Genomic DNA, 20868 nt, shown 5'->3' with positions numbered 1-20868 from the left:
AAGTTTAACTGATAAAATAAAATCGTCTTGTTATACATGCATTAAACTCAAATGGCCAATGACCAACCAATTCTAAGAAAACACACTGTGGGACAATGCGAATAATAAACTTCAAATATGGATATCTGATTGACAAGGGCCCCGATCGATCCTCTTCCCCTAGTTTTGAATAAAACTATGTTTCAGAATTCATATAAAAATAGAAAAAAAAAGCAAAAATCCAGCCTAAGATTTTAAAAATCGATTTTGTTGTGTCGTTTTTTTTTGTAAACTAATGCTAATAAAAGGTAATTTGTCCCCCACATTTTTTTCGATTGACATCCCTGCTCATTGACAATGTTATCACGAATTATTGACTTAAATTTATTGTGCAGGGGAAAACTTATGCCGCAAAATCAATAATTTTGGTTTTTAGGCGGATTTTCACTCATCTGCTCCGAACCGAAAAAATGAGAAAGAAATGTAGAAATAGAAACGCTGTTGTTTTTGGTCTATGCCTTACCTTTTTCAAAACTGAATGGATACAAATAGAGCACAATCAAGAGTAAGGACATCTCAATGGAGTTGGTCAAAGTACGGACCCCGATATGGAAGTTGAAAAAGTTCACCATCAAAAAGAAAGTCGTCATGTTAGCTATGCGGTTTCCAAAGTTCTTTCTGATAAATTTGACAAAGCAATATTCGCCAATTGCTTGAAGTGTTCCTTGCATGAGACGCGGAGCTAGAATCTGAAAAAAAAATTATTTAAAAAACATTTAAAAGTCAATTTTTTGTTTTTCATTTGAAAACATGGAATTAAAAAAAAATCAAGCGAATTTATAGGACTTATAAGATAATAATGGGTAATTTCTAATAATAATGAAAATTTGGGGTGAGATGCGGTCCACCCCAAAATACAAGCGTTACTAAATTTTGTCCGATTTTGGTATATGAAGTATCATTTCAAATGTGCTTTAAAAAGGTAAACTATTGCTACAGCTGTGAGATTTCTATCTATTATTTTTTATTTAAATCAAAATTTTGCCTCGTGTTTTCTTCTTCTTCTACTTTTAGTCTTATTTTTTTTACATTAAAAGTTATTTTTCACAAATTACAGAAAAAAATTCCATAAGAAAACAACCTTTTTAAAAATCGCTCACCCTCAAAAGATTTGGAGAAGCTTGTCTGCGGTTAAAAACCCACCAGTGCTGTGAACGGGTTAAAGTATATCAGAGACAACGATAGGCAGTCAATGAAACCCAGGGGTTTCTACAGAAAGCAGGGAAAACTTGCAAGACTTTTCCAGGGGGTTAAGGCCTGAAAAAGGTTTGTTTATGCTAAAAAAAAAATAACCATGTTGTTATGTTATTCTGGACATTCTGGGGCGGGGAGCCTTAATTTTCTTGTTCAACCCAGTGGCCATGCTTCTAGACAGTTGTACGAAACTTGAAAAAAGGTAAAAACGATACGAATTCAACAGCCTTATCTACAGACGTTGTTCACCATAAACATTCAGCTTTTCTTAATTTCTGGCAGCATAGAACATGAGTTTTTTTTCAGAAAAGACCTTTCAAAAGCGATACTCAGTTCTACTAATTGGGACAGTGAAAAGTTTTGGGGTAAAGTTGCATTATGCTAAACCGAGGCGGCACCCACTCTCTATCCTCTCGTGTACATTATAGAGCGTTAGATTCTTATATTTTCTAGAGTCCCTCAGGCATCCCTAATTTAAGAAAAAAACCTGGACCTCTCCAGGATCCATCTCTAGACTGCTTTTGTACGTTTCCTGGGAATTCTATGAGATGAAAATCTATCATTTAGAAATCATAATAATTATGATTAAGCTGAAGATGGCAAAAAGTCTTGGTGTCCTTCCAAAGGTTAAACAATCATTTTCTGGTCGCATTCTTAAACTTATTTTCCCTTCATTGATTCAATCATATGCTTCTTATTGTCCGCTAATATGGATGTTTACCATTCCGACTTCTACACGTTCAGTTTCTTCTGTCCACAAGGGGGCCAAAAAGATTACTAAAGAGACGAATGTTTCATCAATCAAGCCTCTTCTAAATGTTCGGTCTGGGTATATCGCATCCTGTGCATATTCTGCTTCCTCTATAGTCCACGTACAGCTGTCAGTTGTTTTCAAGTGTACATCTTTTGTTTATATTTTTTTTATCATGCGACCTTCAAAATACAACTGATGAAATAATTCCTACTACGCGCTGCGCTCGGTCCAACTTTAATCTGGTAACAGCAAGTTGAAACTTGAAAGGTATGGAGTTCAGTCAGCAGCGACACAAGGTAGTCATTTGTTTGGGACCTTCAAAAAGTTGTTGTTGGATTTCCTTTCAGAAGAGTTTAATATATAGGGTTAAACAGAAAATTTAAGTTTAATAGTAAATTGCAAATTCTTTATCTATTATTATTACAGTTGATATATATGCGATATACATTAATTATTATAGTTACGTTTTGGTATTATAAAGACGAAATTGTTGGCTTAGAGTTGGTCTGTACTGATCAAATTCGTATTATCTTAAAGATACAAGTGTCGACAAACAAAATTATGAACGCTATCTAGCGTTTGGTGACACTTGGCATTTTTCCAGCTCTGTAATCATTTTTCTGCCAAGGACTAAGATCAGATACTTATTAATACCCCAAATTTACCTAATATATTGATTAAATTCATTATTCTCATTATTACACTAAAATCACAAGTGCCTCCTAATGCTAGATAGCGTTGATAGTATTTTTGTGTCGACAATAGTGCCTGTTTCCCCTCTTATTAGTTACCCGTCCTCTTTGATCGGGTGTAAAAGGTGCAGAGTGAGTTGTTGGAAGCCTCCCTCATACATGAGATAATTTATGTTCTTTTTTACTGTTAATCTCTTTTACTTTTGTGTTTTCATAAAAAAAATTGTTTTGTTCGTTTTAATGTCCTTTTCTGGGTATGTCAGTGTCTACAGAAAAGCTTTGTACATTTCGATCTCTCTCAGTGAAAAATTATTTTGACTTTCAATCTCCTTTCATGTTTTGCCACAATAGGACCTGGAACCAAAATGATAACTTAGAGAACAATCATTTACGAAGAGAAAGGATGAGAGAGAGAGAGAGAGAGAGAGAGAGAGAGAGAGAGAGAGAGAGAGAGAGAGAGAGAGAGAGAGAGAGAGAGAGAGAGAGAGAGAGAGAGAGAGATAGGTTTATTTAAAACAACATCGTAGCTAACAGCTAATTTGCGTTGCTTCACTATGCTAAATAACAAACTAACACAAAAAAAGGTACAAGCGAATTTGCGTGGCGGTTCGTGCGTAGAAGTAGCTCTACTGTGAACAGTGCTGACATCTAAAAAAAGGGACGGTAGCAGCACCTGGTAGCTTCGTCAGAAGATAAAAATCACCAAGTTCGAAAAAGTAGATGGCGCCAATGTATACAGGGGTGAAGAAAGGTCAAATAAAGTATCTTTCCTGTACTTAATTTGCATATTGATGGCACAGAAAACTGTCAGGATAGTCACTGCTTTAACTGGTGACGCCATTGACGAACCAGCACACATATATTGGGCACTATTGAGCTAAACTTGGTAGATGGGCTCTGCAGCTGTGCTCTCCTTTTTAATCAAATTTTGCATCCAGCTGAATTCTCATTTTAGCCGAATCTTTTTTTGGTACTTGTGTATTATTCAGAACACACTCAATAAGTGAAGTTAGGTTCTTTCCTGAAACAAACTACGATGCAGGTACATTTTAATTAGGTAAACCTACGCTAACCTAAATGTTCCTTCTCGTAAGAGTATAAAATTATGTTGTGTCCATTGACGCACTATATTGTTGTGGGCAACAACCCCTTATCCTGGAAAAACATAATTGCCTCCTTTTCAGTCTTTGGCAAATCCCAAATCTTCACTTCAAAATCCATGTTCATGTACTATCTTCTATCACTATGCGTAACAAACTAAATTGAGTTTTGTTTATGTGGCTATGAAACCGGATTTTCTCATAAAATGTACCTACATCGTAGTTTGTTTCACGAAAGAACCTAACTTCACTTATTGAGTGTGTTCTGAATAATACATAACTACCCTTTTTTACTCCACAAATTGTCGCTATCACACCTAAAGATCCTACCTGGCACTTTCGTACTTCATAGATAGTTGTCAAGCCTGTTTACTAAGCTGTTTTTCAAGGGAGAATCAACAGGGCAACTTATATCTAATCACATTTTGGTCCTCCTGATACCAAATTCCCTTGCTGATCCTTCTTTGAGAACTTGACAACCTAGAAGTGAACTGAGAGCTTGTGAGCATAAAATATGATTTAGCCTACAATCATTAGGTGCCACAGAGAGAAAATGGAGCGAATGCAATTTACCAAAAACAAAATGTATTGTGAACAAAATTTATTTACGTTCCACTGACGAAAAAATTCGCCCAACGTGGGGCTCGAACCCACGACCCTGAGATTAAGAGTCTCATGCTCTACCGACTGAGCTAGCCGGGCTTGTAAATATGATAAATCCATAAAGAAGTTAAATTGAATATTCTAGCTTCTACTGAAACCTTGATTACAGTTTACTATAAGGTTTGAGGATGTTTTCTTTGACTGCAAGTTTGAAAAGATAATTTCAATAATTTGAGTAGGGTTTTAAATCATATTAATATTTTTTTTTTGGTACAGGTTTAAAGTAGGGGCTATTGAGTGAGAAGGAAACATCTTAAGAAAGAATTCTTACTTCATAAGATACAGAATAATTGTAGCTAGCACATTTTGACTGCAGCTCCATTATGCTTTGCCCCAACCCCCCCAAATGTACAAATATATAGCCCCAAGTATGTATTTTCCATACATTCTGCCAATGCGTCTCTCATGTTTTAACCCGTGTGCCTATAAATAGAATCAACTGTGACAAACAAGAATAGCGAGATGGCGGAATGCATTCGAAGTATTTAATCTACGCGATATATTTGCACATCAGAGGGGTTGGGGGTAAAATATAGTGAAGCTTCCTTGCAAATTGTGTTAGCTACGATTAGACTGCGTATTATGAAGAAAAAATAGATATGTTTAGTTCTCAATAGCCTCTACTCTAGACCTTCACTTTTTTCTTCAATCTAACACATATTTTTTTCATACTTTTACAAACGTTTCGAATCGGAATTTATCGTAGTTAACTCAAGACAATTTTCTTGGGACTTGTGCTGTAGATCTTTGAAAGTTTCATATTTAAGACCCAAAATTTGGTTCACCAGAAGTGAGTGTCCTTTGGAGGGGGAACGGGTGGAGCTAGGTGCTCCAAAAGACTTTCTGAAATCATAGTTTAGGACAGAGGCATTGCTATACCGTTGCCTATAGTAAAGAGCTATAAGAGTTCAACGTAATATTATTTATCTATCATTTATTTAGTTTCCAGGAAGATTTGGTGCACGATCCAAGAGCACTATTGATGTTTTACTCTCGCATGCATCACACCCCATTGTGCTAAAAAAACAATTTTTTTTAACTGAAAGTAAGGAGCCACATTAAAACTTAAAACGAACAGAAATTACTTCGTATATGAAAGGGGCTGCTTCCTCATCAACGCCCAACTCTCTACACTAAAGTTTGACTCTTTGTCTCAACTCTACATTTTAAAACAGTTAAAAACTTTAGCGTAAAGAGCGGGACGTTGATGAGGAAGCAGCCCCTTTCATATACGAAGTAATTTCTGTTTGTTTTAAGCTTTAAAGTCGCTCCTTACTTTCAGTTAAAAAAAAATGTTTTTTTTTTTTGTTTAATTTCTGAACGATTTTGAATCAATGCATGTTTTGATTTTGGCTCTCCGCAGAGGAATAATTAAAACGAAATTTTTATATTCATTTTTTTTTTTTGGCTAAATGGCTTTCTCATAGTTTTGATCGAATGATTTTGAGAAAAAAAGGAGTGGGCGAGGAAGCCTAGTTGCCCTCCGATTTTTTGGTTACTTAAAAAGGCACCTAGAACTTTTAATTTTTTACGAATGTTTTTATTAGTAAAAGATATACGTAACTTATAAATTAGCCTACGTAACGAACTTTTGTATTCTCATGTTTTTATTACATATATGAGGGGGTTTACCCCCTCGTCAATACCTCACTCTTTACACTAAGCTTAAATTTTGTCCAAATTCAGTAAGAATGACCCCTGAATCACAAAAGCAGTAGAATAAATAGTTGAAATTACTAGAAATACTTTAGCGTAAAAAGCGAAGTATTAGGAGGAGGTGAGTCCCTCATATGCGTAATAATTTCTGTTCGTTTTAAGTTTTAATAATGCTGCCCCTTACTTCCAGTTGAAAAAAAAATTTTCATATTTATTTTTTCATTGTTTTTTTAAATAATGCTAGAAAATCCTGCGCTCCCTTCATGGAAATTGTCTTCCCCTATGACAAATTCCTATATTGAAAGTTCCCCCAACATATCCCCCTCTTCTCAACCCCTCCCCCAACCAAAAAATCCCCCTGAAAACGTCTGTACACTTCCCAATAACCATTACTATATGTAAGCACTGGTCAAAGTTTGTAACTTGCAACTCCTCCTCCAGGGACTGTGGGGGAGTGAGTCATCCCCAAAGACATAGTTATTATGGTTTTCAACTATGCGAAACAAAATGGCTATCTCAAAATTTTGATCCGTTGACTTTGAGGAAAAAATTAGAGTGGGAGGGGGCCCTCCAATTTTTTGGTCACTTAAAAAGGGCACTATAACTTTCCATTTCCGTTTTGCGACATTCTAGGACCACTTGGTTGATACGATGACCCCTGGGAAAAAAAATAATAATAATAAATAAACACGCACCCGTGATCTGTCTTCTGGTAAAAAAAATACGAAATTCCACATTTTGTAGATAGGAGCTTGACATTTTGGTTCAGGGTTCTCTGATACGCTGAATGCGATGGTGTGATTTTCGTTAAGATTCTGTGATTCTTAGGGGGTGTTTTCCCCTGTTTTCCAAAATAAGGTAAATTTTCTCAGGCTCGTAACTTTTGATGACAAAGACTAAATTTGATGAAACTTATATATTTAAAATCAGCATAAAAATCCGATTCTTTTGATATATCTTTTAGCATCGAAATTCCGTTTTTTAGAGTTTCGTTTTCTATTGAGCCGGGTCGTTCCTTACTACAGTTCGTTACCACGAACTGTTTGAAACTGTGGAATTTTGTATTTTTGCCAGAAGAAAGATCACAAATGCGTGATCACAAATAAGATCACAAATAAATAATGAATAACTTTGATAATGAATAAGAAACAAAACAAATTTAGATCAGTAGGGCCGTCGATTTCTTATAACTTGTACTCTGGTTTTAATTTATAATTCATTGAAATTAAGGTTTTTATTCTAGTTGGATAGTGTATTTTTCTAATTTCTTTTATTTTCCATGTTGAGATAGATTTCGTAATTTTTTAATTTTATTTAAAAAATTAATTTTTATTTAATTTAATTTTTAAATTTTTTCGTTTAAAACTTTTTGGCGTTATTAAAGGTGTTACTTTTGTGTATCAAAGTATTTTAGTGATAATCTAGGTTTGTGTATTTTGGCTATTTCGCTGATTTTTTTTTTTCTTCAACCCTCAACCTTTTTCTCCAACCTCCAACTCTCTAACCTCGGAGATTACAAACATTTTGAATTTAAATTTATATATCTTAGCCCGGGTGTGCATTTTCTCTTACTGTTTCTGATCTACTTTTAATAATTATTCTTCTTTTCGCTGTTCACACATGTAGCGCTGATGAATATCTTCCGTTATTTTATATACACTTATACGGGATAAAGAGTAAATATAATAACTTACTAAATTATAAGGCTGATCCAGCCCGAGTGCTTCAAGTATCCAATAAACAAAACTAATTATCAAGGGATAAAGAAAACTGCGGAGACCCTCTTTCCATTCCCAGGTAATTGCACCGTACCTAAAAAGTAAATATATTTCTATACTTCTGTACGAATATACTTCTGGTTTATCAACCTCTCCAAATTTTATTATATTTGGTAAATTCATACTGCATTTAAATGTGAAAAAAATATATGTATTGAGTATAATTCAATACACTTACTGGAAGGGTGTAAAGAGAGAAGTTTTAAATAGATCGGAATGGAGGAGAAGCAAGCCTAGCTGTCTTTTCCTCATGCGGCTTACTGCTGCGTTGAGTTGTAAGTAGTAGTAGTTGTAGGCTACAACTTTAAATATACAATATTCCACTTTAATGTTCAGATCATATTAAATCGAATTCATACAGTAAATTTGTTTATTAAATTAGGAAAAAGAGTAAATAACTAAAGAATTAGTAATAGAGTCAGAATCAAAAGTGACCACTCAGAGGTCACGGCACAGTACCTACTCTTTCTTTCTACTCTTCTTTTTAAAACAGTAAAAAACTTTAGCGTAAAGAGCGGGGTGTTGATGAGGAAGCAGCCCCTTTCATATACGAAGTAATTCCTGTTCGTTTTAAGTTTTAATGTCGCTCCTTACTTTCAGTTAAAAAAATTGTTTTTTTATTTAATTTCTGAACGTTTTGAATCAATGCATGTTTTGATTTTGGCTCTCTGCAGAGGAATAATTAAAACGAAATTTGCATATTTTTTTTTTTTGGCTAAATGGCTTTCTCATAATTTTGATCGAATGATTTTGAGAAAAAGAGAGCGGGGGAGGAAGCCTAGTTGCCCTCCAATTTTTTGGTTAATCAAAAAGGCAACTAGAACTTTTAATTTTTTACGAATCTTTTTATTAGTAAAAGCTTAAATTTTGTCCCAATTCATTAAGAATGACCCCTGAATCACAAAAGCCGTAGAATAAATATATGAAATTACTAAAAATACCTTAGCGTAAAGAGCGAGGTATTGGGAGGAGGTAATTTTCATTGTTTTTTTTTTTAAATAATGCTAGTTAATCCTGCGCTCTCTTCATGAAAATTTTCTTCCCCCATGAAAAATTCCTCGATGCAAAGTTCCCCCAGCATATCCCCCTCTTCTCAACCCCTCCCTTCAACCAAAAAATCCTCCTGAAAACACCTGTACACTTCCCAATAACCATTGCTATATGTAAGCACTGGTCAAAGTTTGTAACTTGTAGTCCCTCCCACGGGGACTGTGGGGGAGTAAGTCGTCCCCAAAGACATAGTTATAAGGTTTTTCGACTACGTTAAATAAAATTTGCTATCTCAGAATTTCGATCCGTTGACTTTGGGAAAATAATTAGCGGGGGAGGGGGCCTAGGTGCCCTCCGATTTTTTGGTCACTTAAAAAGGGCACTAGAACTTTTCATTTTCGTTAGAATGAGCCCTCTCGCAACATTCTAGGACAACTGGGTCGATACGATCATTCCTGGAAAAAAAAAGAAAAAAAAAGAAATAAACACGCATCCGTGATCTGCCTTTTTTGAAACTTCAACAGTAGTGTTCTCTGATACGCTGAATCTGATGGTGTGATTTTCGTTAAGATTCTATGAATTTTAGGGGGTGTTTCCCTCTATTTTCTAAAATAACGCAAATTTTCTCAGGCTCGTAACTTTTGATGGGTAAGACTAAACTTGATGAAACTTATATATTTAAAATCAGCATTAAAATGTGGTTCTTTTGATGTAGCTATGGGTATCAAAATTTCATTTTTTAGAGTTTTGGTTACTATTGAGCCGGGTCGCTCCTTACTACAGTTCGTTACCACGCACGAACTGTTTGATACTTTTATATACTTTCGGTTTATGAACTTTTCCTGATTTTATTCTTTATGTATCATTAAATCAAAAAAAAAGTCCTGTCACCCGAAATTAAAAACCAACATCAAAATTAAAACAAACAGACATTATTTGGCATGTGACGGTGGCTACCCCTTCCCCAACTCTCACTCTTTAAGCTAAAATTAAGAGGCTTTCGTTTGCATTAGATAGAAAAAGCAAGTTCTTTCAACTGAAAGTAAGGAGCAAGATTAATACTTAAAGTGATCAGGAAGTATTCTGCGTATGTAGAGGTTTGCCCCTCCTCAATTCATCGATAGTTACACTAAAGTTTTTTAGGGCTCCGAGAGAGTTTCCTTTTTCAAATCAATAGCCCTTATCAACGTCTCCAAATTTTATTATATTTGTTAAATTCATACTGCATTTAAATGTGAAAAAAATATATGTATTGAGTATAATTCAATACACTTACTGGAAGGGTATAAAGAGAGAAGTTTTAAATAGATCGGAATGGAGGAGAAGCAAGCGTAGCTGTCTTGTCCTCATCCGGCTTACTGCTGCATTGAGTTGTAAGTAGTAGTAGTAGTATAACTTTAAATATACAACATTCCACTTTAATGTTCAGATCATGTTAAATCGAATTCATTCAGTAAATTTGTTTATTAAATTAGGAAAAAGAGTAAATATACTTTTAAGTATTAATGTTGCTCATTACTTTCAGTTGAAAAGAACTTCGTTTTTTATTTAATTTCTGGTCATTTTTAAAATCCGATCGAGAAATCCCTCTACCCTCTCTGTTGAAAATTACCCACGGAAAACTCCCCAACATAAAATGTATATCATCCCCGGAAAACATTAGTTCTGTTCCCAATAGCAAATACTATATGTAAACAATGGGCAAATTCTGTAGCTTATAGCCCTTTCTCCAGGGGCTTTGGGGCATCTTTTCATCATCAAGGGCATAGTTACTGGGTGTTTCAGTTATTGGCCAACAGCGACGCACACTTCTCCTCCATCTCAATTTATTCAAAGCTTCCCTCTTTAAACCCTTCGATGAAGTCCCGATTTCCTTTAAATCCACCCCATTCGGGACGACCTGGTTTTCGTTTGGTCCTAGATATTTGTCCTAGATAAATTCAGCCCCAGATTTTGAATACAAGTCCAGCGGACATTGTCACGCGTCAGCCCAAAAGCAATCCAATCTTTCATCCCTTAGTTCTGCCTTAGGAATGATGTATGGGCGGATGATAGATAGACTTATTTATCAACAAATGAAATAACATCTTTTTTTTACAATCCTAAAAAGAGCTTATGCCAGATTTGCCTCTGACTCACTCGGTCTATCTCTCTTGGCTTTTTCTACAATTAGCCATGGCTTGACGCATGCAACTATTTGATTTTAGCTCAAAAAGACCGAAGAGCACAATAATTACGCATATTCAATAAATTGTTGAAATTAATGCAATCAGCTCTGCTGAAAATGGGGCAAATCTGTTGCCCTGAAATTAATGCATTCAGCTCTTTTGCCCTGAAATTAATGCAATCAGCTCTGCTGAAAATGGGGCAAATCTGTTGCCCTGTGGACATCTGAAAATGTCCAGCGTCCTATTTGATAGTTTGTTTTGCTTGAGATGTGATATGTAAAATTCAGGTGTCCACCAAACGCACCTTCGTTTTCTTTTACAAATTAAGTAAAAAAAAAACAAGCTTTTTTCAACTGAAAGCAAGAAGCAACATTAAACTCAAAGTAAAACAGAAATTATTCCGTATATGAAGGGGTTGCTCCCCTCCTCAATACCTTGATCTTCAATCTAAAGTTTATAACACTTTTAAAAAAGCTTCCTATTAGAGGCAACGCTATAGTGTTGCCAGTAGTGAAGTCCATAAGGCTTTAACGTTTTATTATTTTTTCCCCAGAGGCACTTCATACGGAAGGAGTGGTCATATAAACTTCGCTGAGAGCTTATTCGATTAGGTATCGGAAGTTTTAGTGATCTTTTAAGAGTCAAAAGTGGTTGGAGGACAACTAGCCCCCCGCATGCCCTCTTTTTCACAAATTCATCACGATCAAATTTTGAGATAGCCTTTTTGTAAGAAATAGTCCAAAGATGAGATAAAATGCCTTCGAGGCTGACACAACCCCCGAGATCCTGGAGCCATAGATTGTAAGTTATGCCCCGGGGGTACCAAGGATGTTTATGGAAAGGGGCGTCGAATAAATTTTGGAAGAGGCTCATTTGATTAGAAGTCGGAAGTTACAGTTCCCTTTTAAGAGTCAAAAGCAATCAGGGGATATCCAGCCCCCCCTCCTCTTTCATTTTTCCCCCAAAATGAATCCGGTCAAAATTTTGAAATGGCCATTCCGTTCGAAATAGTCTAATGTTCAAATAGTTATCCCTGAATATCCCCCATATGGCATCCAGCATCCTATGGGGGATGCTGAAACATCCCCCATAGCCCCGGGAGAAGGGGTTGTAACTTATGCAAGTTGTCAACTGTTAACGTACGAGGTTTTCGTGAAAAGAGTGATTGTATTAACTTTAGAGGGGCCCATTCCACCGGAAATTGAAATTTATAGTTTTTTTTCAAAGTGATAAGAAGTGAGAGTCTCACTTCTCACTTCTGAGAGTCAAAAATGAGCAAAAGGCAACATGCCACCCATCCCTTTTCCCCAAAGGCCTTCAGTCAAAATTTTGGGATAGCCATTTTGTACAAAATAGTCCAAAGGCCAAACCACTATGTTTCCAGGTTGAATATCCCAGTCCCCAAGGAAAGGTCTGTGATACATGCAGGTGGCGTATTGTTACTTTGCTACTTTATTTTTACTTCGATACTTGGATTTACTGATTTACGGGGCAGCTTCGATTTACGGGGCAAGGGCTATAATTTATGCAAGTTGCTTATTGTTTCTTTGATACTTTGTTTACTTTGATATTTTCTTTACTTTGATATTTTTCTACTTTGATATTTTTCTACTTTGATACTACTTTGGTACTACTTTGATGAAACTTTGATGTAAAAAGATTGATTTTGAAATAGGGAATTTTGAAAAACCTGAAAATTTGGCAATCGAAAACAAAGAGGAATTAATTAAAAAAGCAAAATTCGAAAAATAAATTTTTCAAAGAAAAATAAAGATCATATTAAACTAAGGATCAGTATAAATGAAAACAGATAATAATTCAAAGTCAAAACGACCAGAAATACTATTAGAATAAATAAACTCAAACGAACAGATATATATTGCGCTGCCATAGGCAGCGCATTAGTGCTGCCTAATTAAAGAACGATGTTGGCACAATGTATTATTTATTTGTTTTTCTTAGAGCGGGGAACTTCGTATCGAAGGAGCTGTCCTATAAACTTCAAAAGGGGCTCAATCGATTGGACATTGAGAGGGTCAATGTCCTATTTAATAGTGTAAAGAGATTTGATGGCAACTAACCCTCTCCCATGCCCACCATTTCCACAAACACTTCCTATTACAATTTTCAGATAGCTATTTTGAAAAGCCCGAAAATAGCGTCTGAGGATGACAAACCTCTCCCTCCCACAGTCCTCAGGGCCAGGGTTTTAAGTTATGCCCTGGGGGCATATAAGGTTCTTATAGAAAGCGTTGTCGCAGGATCTTCAAAAAGGGCTCATTTGATTGGAAATTGAGAGAACTAGTGCCCTTTTTAATAGTCGAAAGTGATTGGAGAGCAAATGGCCTCCCAACGCTCATCATTTTCCCAACACTTACAATAAAAAATTTTATATAGCCAATTTGTTCAACATAGTTGAAACGTTTGGAAATTATGTCCTTGAGGATGACAACCCCCCTCCCCCAGCCCTCAGGGCAAGGGTTGCAAGTGATGCCCCGGGGGCACAAAAGGTTCTTATAGAAAGCGTGGTCATATAAATTTCAAAGGGGGCTCATTGAACTGGAGCTTTAGTGCGCTTTTAAGGGTCAAAGTGATTGGAGGGCAGCTACCCCGTCCCCCATACACACACGTCATGATTTCCGAAATGCATCTAATAGAAATTTTGAGACAGCCATTTTATTCAAAATAGTCCAAGTTTCATATATATAACAAGGCTTTTGGGTTGAAACAAAACCCCAGGGCCCGGGGACTAGGGTTGTAATTTATGTCCGGGGCATTTAAAGTTTTTATGGAAGGGATGGTTGTATAAGCTTTAGAAGAGGCTCATTTGGTTGAAAATCGAAAGTTCTAGTTCCCTTTTAAGAGTCAAAAGCGATGGAGGGGGCAGCCATCCCCCCCCAAATACCCCTCTTCACCAAACAAATCTGATTAAAATTTTGACCAAGCAATTTTTCTAAAAATAGTCCAAATAACATATAACAATGCCTCAGTGAAACGACCCCCCATTACCCTGGGAATAGGGCTGTGAGTCATGACTTGGGAGCATGTAAGGTTTTTGTGGAATGGGTAGCTGTATAAACTTCCGATCGGTCTCATTTGATTTGAACTTGGAAGTTGAAGTGCCCTTTTTAAGAGTCAAAAGTGATTTGGGAACAACCATCCACCCTCCTCACACGATCATTTCCCCAAAGACATTCAATCCAAATTTGGAGATAGCAATCTTATTCATTATAGTTGATGGTCACGTACATTATGTCTTTGAGGGACACCCCTGTTCCCCCCCCCGTCTCTCAAGGGTAAGTTTGCTCTCAGGGCAAGGGTTTGAGTTACGCTCCGGCGGTATAAAAGTTTTTATAGAAAGGGTGGTCGTATCTACTTCGGAGGGGAATTATTGGACTGGTAATCAGGTTATTCTAGTGTCCTTTTTAAGAGAAAAAGTGATCAGAGGGAAGCTACCTTCCCACCCCCCGCACGTCGTGTTTTCCCGAAATCCATCCAATATAATTTTGAGACAGTCATTTTGTTCAAAACAGTGAAAAGATCATATGAGATGACTTTTGGGGTTGATACAAAACACCAGAGCCTGGAGGCGAGTGCTGTAAGTTATGCCGCGGGGCATTTAAGGTTTTTACGGAAGAGATGGTTGCTTAACGTTAGAAGAAGCTTATTTTACTAAAAATTGGAAGTTCTAGTTCCTTTTTAGGCGTCAAAAGTGATTGAGGGCATTTAACCCCTCCCCAACACTCTTTTCACCAAACATATCTGATTGTAATTACGAGATAGCGATGTTGTTCAAAATAGTCCAGAAAACATATAATAGCGCCTCTAGGGTTGACACAACCCCTCAGTACTCTGGGGATAGGGTTGTAAGTAATGCGTCGGTGTATATACAATTTTATGGAATGGGCGGTCGTACGAACTTCAGATAGGGCACATTTGATTTGAAATTGGAAGCTATAGTGCTCTTTTTAAGAGTCAAAGTGATTTAAGAGCACCCAGCGACAGCCCCTCCCTCTTCCACACTCATCATTTTCCTAAAGACCTTCAATTTAAATTTGAAAGACCTCCAAACCTCCACAAATTTTGTACATCATAGTTGAAGAGCCCAGAAAGTATGTCTCTGAGGAAGACCCCCCCCCCCTCCATTATAAGTTATACCTTATGGGAACATAAGGTTCTTATTGAGGGAGTGGTCGTATATACTTTGGAGGGGACTCCTCTTTGGTAATCAGAAGGTGTAGTGCCCTTTTTAAGAGTCAAAGTGATCAGAAAGCAGCTACTCCTCCCCCTTAGACACAAATTGGTCAGATTTTCCTGAGATACATCCAACATAAATTTTATCAGTCATTTTATTCAAAATAGTCCAAACACCATGTAATAAGGCATTTGGGGTGGATATAAACCCCAGAGCCTGAGGGCAAGGGTTATAAGTTGTGCCCCTGAGCATCTAAGGTTCTTATGGAAGGGATGGTTGTATAAACTTTAGAGGTGGCTCATTCGGTTGAAAGTGTAAGTTCTAGTTTTCTTTTAAGAGTCAATAGTAATGGAGATAAACTAGCCCCTCCCCAAAATATCCCTTTTTTTCACCAAACGCATCTGATCGAAATTGTTCGGTGGCTTTTTTTCTAAAAATAGTCTAAAGAACATATAGCAATGCATCCAGGGTTGGCACTAACCCTTAGAGTAGCCCCCCTGGGGTAAGGGCTTTAAGTGTTGCCCTGGAGGCAAATTAAATAAAAAAAACTAATTTTTTTTAGCTGAAAGTAAGGAGCGACATTAAAACTTAAAACGAACAGAAATTACTACGTATATGAAATGAGTTGTCCCCTCCGCAATCCCTCGCTCTTTACACTAAAGCTTTTAATTGTTTTAAAAAGTAGAATTGTGGCAAAGAGTCAAACTTTAGCGTAAAGAGCGAGGGATTGCGGAGGGGACAACTCATTTCATATACGGAGTAATTTCTGTTCGTTTTAAGTTTTAATGTCGCTCCTTACTTTCAGCTAAAAAAATTAGTTTTTTTTTTTATTTAATTTCTGAACGTTCTTGAATTAATGCATGTTTGGTTTTGGCTCTCCGCACATAAATTATTAAAATGAAATTTGTATATTAATTCTTTTTTGGCTAAATGGCTTTCTCTTAGTTTTGATCAGACGATTTTGAGAAATAAGGGGTGGAGAAGGAGGCCTAGTTGCCCTCCAATTTTTCGGTTACTTAAAAAGGCAACTAGGACTTTTAATTTTTAATGAACGTTTTTATTAGTAAAAAATATACGTAACTTAAGAATTAACTTACGTAACAAACTTTCATAACCTTATATTTTTATTATGTATACGAGGGGGTTTGTACCCTCGTTAATACCTCGCTCTTTACACAAAATCGTAAGTTCTGTCCCAATTCTTTAAGAATGACCCCTGAATCAGAAAGGCCATAGAATAAATAGTTGAAATTACTAAAAATACTTTAGCATAAAGAGCAAGGTATTTATCTCCTCCTAAATACCTCGCTATTTATGCTAAAGTATTTTTAGAACCCCTCATATGCGTAATAATCTCTGTTTGTTTTAAGTTTCAATGCTACTTCTTCCTTTCATTTGAAAAAAACGTTTTCATGTTTATTTTTCATTGTTTTCTTATAGTAATGCTAGAGAATCCTGCGCCCTTGTCATTGAATTTTTCTTCCCCCATGACAGATTCCTCGAAGGAAAGATCCTCCAGCATAGCCCCCTCTCCTCAGCCCCACCCCCAAACAAAATAAAATCCCCCTGAAAACGTCTGTACACTTCCCAATAACCATTACTATATGTAAACACTGGTCAAAGTTTGTAACTTGCAGCCCCTCCCCCAGGGATTGTGGGGGAGTAGGTCACCCCCAAAGACATAGTTATTATGGTTTTCGACTATGCTGAACAAAATGACTATCTCAAAATTCTGATCCGTTGACTTTGGGAAAAAAATGAGCGTGGGAGGGGGCCTAGATGCCCTCCAATCTTTTTGGTCACTTAAAAAGGGCACTAGAACTTTTCATTTCCGTTAGAATGAGCCCTCTTGCGACATTCTAGGACCACTTGGTCGATACGATGACCCCTGGAAAAAAAAAACAAAAAAAAACGAACAAATAAACACGCACCCGTGATTTGTCTTCTGGCAAAAAATACAAAATTCCACATTTTTTTAGATAGGAGCTTGAAACTTCTACAGTAGGGTTCTCTGATACGCTGAATCTGATGGTGTCATTTTCGTTAAGATCCTACGACTTTTAGGGGGTGTTTCCCCCTATTTTTCTAAATAAGGCAAATTTTCTCAGGCTCGTAACTTTTGATGGGTAAGACTAAACTTGATGAAATTTATATATTTAAAATCAGCATTAAAATGCGATTCTTTTGATGTAGCTATTGATATCAAAATTCAATTTTTTAGAGTTTTGGTTACTATTGAGCCGGGTCGCTCCTTACTACAGTTCGTTACCACGAACTGTTTGATAAGGCTTTTATGGAATGGGTGGTTGTATTAAATACCGCTGGGTCTCATTTGATTTTAAATTGCAAGTTAAAGTGTCCTTTATTTTACAAGGTTTCACTTTTATAACACAAATATTTTTAAAGGTCATCAAAGGTCAGGGCCCTCCAGAGGGACGAATAGCGGAGGTAGCTACTTCAAAATACCTTCTCAGACCATACTTTAGTCGGTAAAATTCTACTGTAACTACTTTTGGTTATCTTGGAAAGGGGTTAGGCTAGGAAAATTGGTCAATGTTGGTATTACCGGAACAATTTTTTTGGGTCATGAAACTATTGTTAATAGATGCATTTTGACTTTTTGAACATCTTTTCTCTCTTGCAAAACTACCGCAAACTCACCGTAACCTAACCTAACGTCACCTAACCTAACCTAACAAAAAATTGTCTCTAAAATCCACAGAGCAATTTTCGGTCTTAAAACGTTAGCGATTTCAAATTTCCGATCAACGAAAACGGAAATGATTGCAATTCTATATGTATAAATACAAGAATATTTGGGCCGAAATAACTCCATAACGGTGAGTTTGCGGTAGTTCTGCATGAGAGAAAAGATGTTCAAAAAGTCAAAATGCATCTATTAACAATAGTTTCATGACCCAAAAAAAAATGTTCCGGTAATACCAACATAGACCGAAACTTTCAGGTGGGTCTACAGGCTAAAGTATGTCCCGGGAAAGTATTTTGAAGTACCTACCTCCACTCTCCCTCTAGAAGGACCTATTGAAATTTTGACACAACATTTTATCTTAATTTTCAGTTATCAGTTTCTTTTTCTCTGGCTTTAGTTCTGGAAATGTAATTTCTGTTATTTGAGTAGAATTTTAAGCCACATCAATGTTTTTTTTTTCTTCAAAATTTGGGAAATGTATTTGCATATCTTTATAACCTTATAAATTGGGATTAAGCAAAGTTTTGAAGCTGAAAACAATTTTGTTGTACTTCAATTAAGCACAAGGTCTATTTTGCATGGTTTCACTTTTATAACACGAAGCTTTTTAAAGGCCATCAAAGGTCAGGACCCTCTAGAGGGAGAGGGTGTGGATATATGTACTCCAAAATACCTACCCGAGACATGCTTTAGAAGATAAAAATCCCATCCCTGTAAGTTTTCATTTTCCTAACCTAACCCCTTTCCAAGATAGCAAAAAGTAGCTCAAGTAGAATTTTACCCCTTTAGTCTGTAGACCCACCCCTAAAAGTTTCATTTCCCTAACCTAACCGTCCTTTTTGGCCAACCGTCTAGGGTTACACGGAAAGCAGGTCGTCCTTGTCTGGGTTGGGAGGATGTCATAAATAAAGATTTACAGGGAATGGGAACTTCCTGGGAGGGTGTAAAGAGGAAAGCTTTAAATAGATTAGGCTGGAGGAGGAGCGTGCGTAGCTGTGTTGGCCTCAGGTGGCTTTGTACTGCAGTGAGTTATTATTATTAGTAGTAGTAGTAGTAACAAGTAGCCAAAGTGGAATTTTACCAAACTTGGCTTTCACATCGGTATCTTGTTGCCCTCCAACCCTGCAATTTTCGACCTTCTGGCGAGGCAGGGGCCACTTAAACCATCCCTTACAGAGGGGACCCAAACACCTTTTAAAGCCACTGAAAAAGAAGCCTTGCAGTTCCGGGGAAGGACCCTCGGACAGACCTTGATGGGGGATCTTTCGTCCCGGAGGACGACCCTTTGCGTATAAACATGATATCAGCTATTCTAAACTGGTATGAGTCATAGTCTGCCTATCTAGGTAGTGTTATTCTTACCCAAATGCCATCCTATGGGCAACCTCCATTGACTGAAAAAACTCATCAGGGTTATAAAACGTCCTAACAAACACAGCAGCAAATATCCTATAAGCTAAAAAGTATATAAACTTCATTTTTAGACATTCAAATTTTGCCGCAAACTGATTAATGAAGTTCAAAACGTTTGGTAACTTCAAATAAGCCAAACAAGAAACAATACTGGTTTGGCGTTAGATCAGCTTCAGGCAAGGCATCTTCAACCCGCTCCGTTATCAACTCTATAATATTACAGGTTAGTTTCACATATCCTAATCAGCAGGTGAAAAAATTGACGTGGCAAATAATATTGCATGTTCTCCTGTCTGAAGAATTCTACGAGTATTCTACTTTTTTGTTTTTTGCATTTACTATTATTATTGGCTTGATTCACAAAATATATATAATTATGGGTAACAGTGTTGACAGATGGGACGCATTTGCACCATTCGGACGCTTGTTTGAAATGGTTGCGCACTGAATATTACTAAATCATTATTTATGAATTGCTATTCTGCAGCAAAATTAATTCGTAGCTTAAAAAAGACGATGAAATTTTAATTCGCACCCTTTGGACTAGAAAAACTTCAATGGAAGAACTTAAAATACTTCTAAAAATGTGCAGTATGATCCTTATATTGTCAAATCCGGTTATTTTTTCAAGGTCATTTCTTTCAAAAATTTAAGTTGATAAATTTTTAAAAGAAAAGTAATGCTCTGGAAACTATAGCATCCTGGAAGTTTTCTAGGGACTCTACTTTAAATCAGGCTTTCACCCAGGCCTACTGGTCCACCAAATGTATTAAATATTTATCAGCTAACAGCTGGGTTTTACGAATGAGTTAATTTGTTAGACTGTAAATTCAAACTTTGGCGTGTTTTCAGTTTTATCCCATCCAGTGGTGTCGATTACACCATCCCCTGTTCTACCTCCCGTAATTAACGTCTGTGATGACATTTATCTCTTATACCAGGCATTTGGCAAGACAGGTGGGTTATCCAATTGATAATTTTTGCTTAATTTATTATATTTAAAGCAGAAGTCTGCATGGACGCCAGCAAGAGGGGGGAGGGCATGGCCCCTGGAAATTTCGGATTTTAAAGTAATTATCAGGAAACCAAAAGAAAGAGAGCAGAATAGGGAAAACCTATGGAAAAAATGTGCGTTGTCCCATTGTTGTCTGCCTGCCAAAAGATTTTTGACCCTTATAAGGAAAACATAAGTTCTAATTTGTGACTGAGTCATCCCCTTTTCAGTTTTCCACAAACATTTCTTCTGTATGATTTGGTTGCAATAAAAAAAAAATCATCAAATTCTCCTTAGTAATGAATGGTGAGTAAATAACGATCCTTGTCAATAACGAAAATATAAGAGCCTAACTGTTGACGACATTAAATTAAAGAATCAGCTTGTTATGGTGATGCTAAATATGTCTTTGTTTATTAGTAATTAGTGCAGTTATTAGTACACAAGAAAGTTCCTGTAATTATAAAAAACAAGGAAAACAACTTAATAAGGGGCAATCTGGGTAAAAATATGCCGTCAACT

General features: G+C 36.5%; 1 protein-coding gene and 1 non-coding gene across 4 annotated transcripts in view; both read right to left on the bottom strand.

Moving 5' to 3' along the window:
* LOC136032819 (GPI mannosyltransferase 3-like) overlaps positions 1–19507 on the bottom strand; it is a 79476-nt gene extending 59969 nt beyond the window's left edge. For all 3 annotated transcript variants that reach the window (XM_065713227.1, XM_065713226.1, XM_065713225.1), the window contains exons 1-3: positions 19302–19507; positions 7793–7910; positions 503–728 (exon numbers count right to left, since the gene is read on the bottom strand). In XM_065713227.1, coding sequence (XP_065569299.1) covers positions 503–728; positions 7793–7910; positions 19302–19417 — 460 coding nt within the window. In that variant the 5' untranslated portion in view covers positions 19418–19507. The remainder of the gene's footprint in view (positions 1–502; positions 729–7792; positions 7911–19301) is intronic.
* Positions 4409–4481, bottom strand: Trnak-cuu (transfer RNA lysine (anticodon CUU)). The gene has a single exon. It is a non-coding gene; the product is annotated as a tRNA-Lys (tRNA).
* Positions 19508–20868: the final 1361 nt, after the last annotated feature.

The sequence above is a fragment of the Artemia franciscana genome, chromosome 11, assembly GCF_032884065.1.
Source record: "Artemia franciscana chromosome 11, ASM3288406v1, whole genome shotgun sequence".
In the NCBI taxonomy this organism is placed as follows: Eukaryota; Metazoa; Arthropoda; class Branchiopoda; order Anostraca; family Artemiidae; genus Artemia; species Artemia franciscana.
The sequence above is the reverse complement of the archived record's forward strand: the minus strand, read 5'-3'. Positions and strand labels throughout refer to the sequence as shown.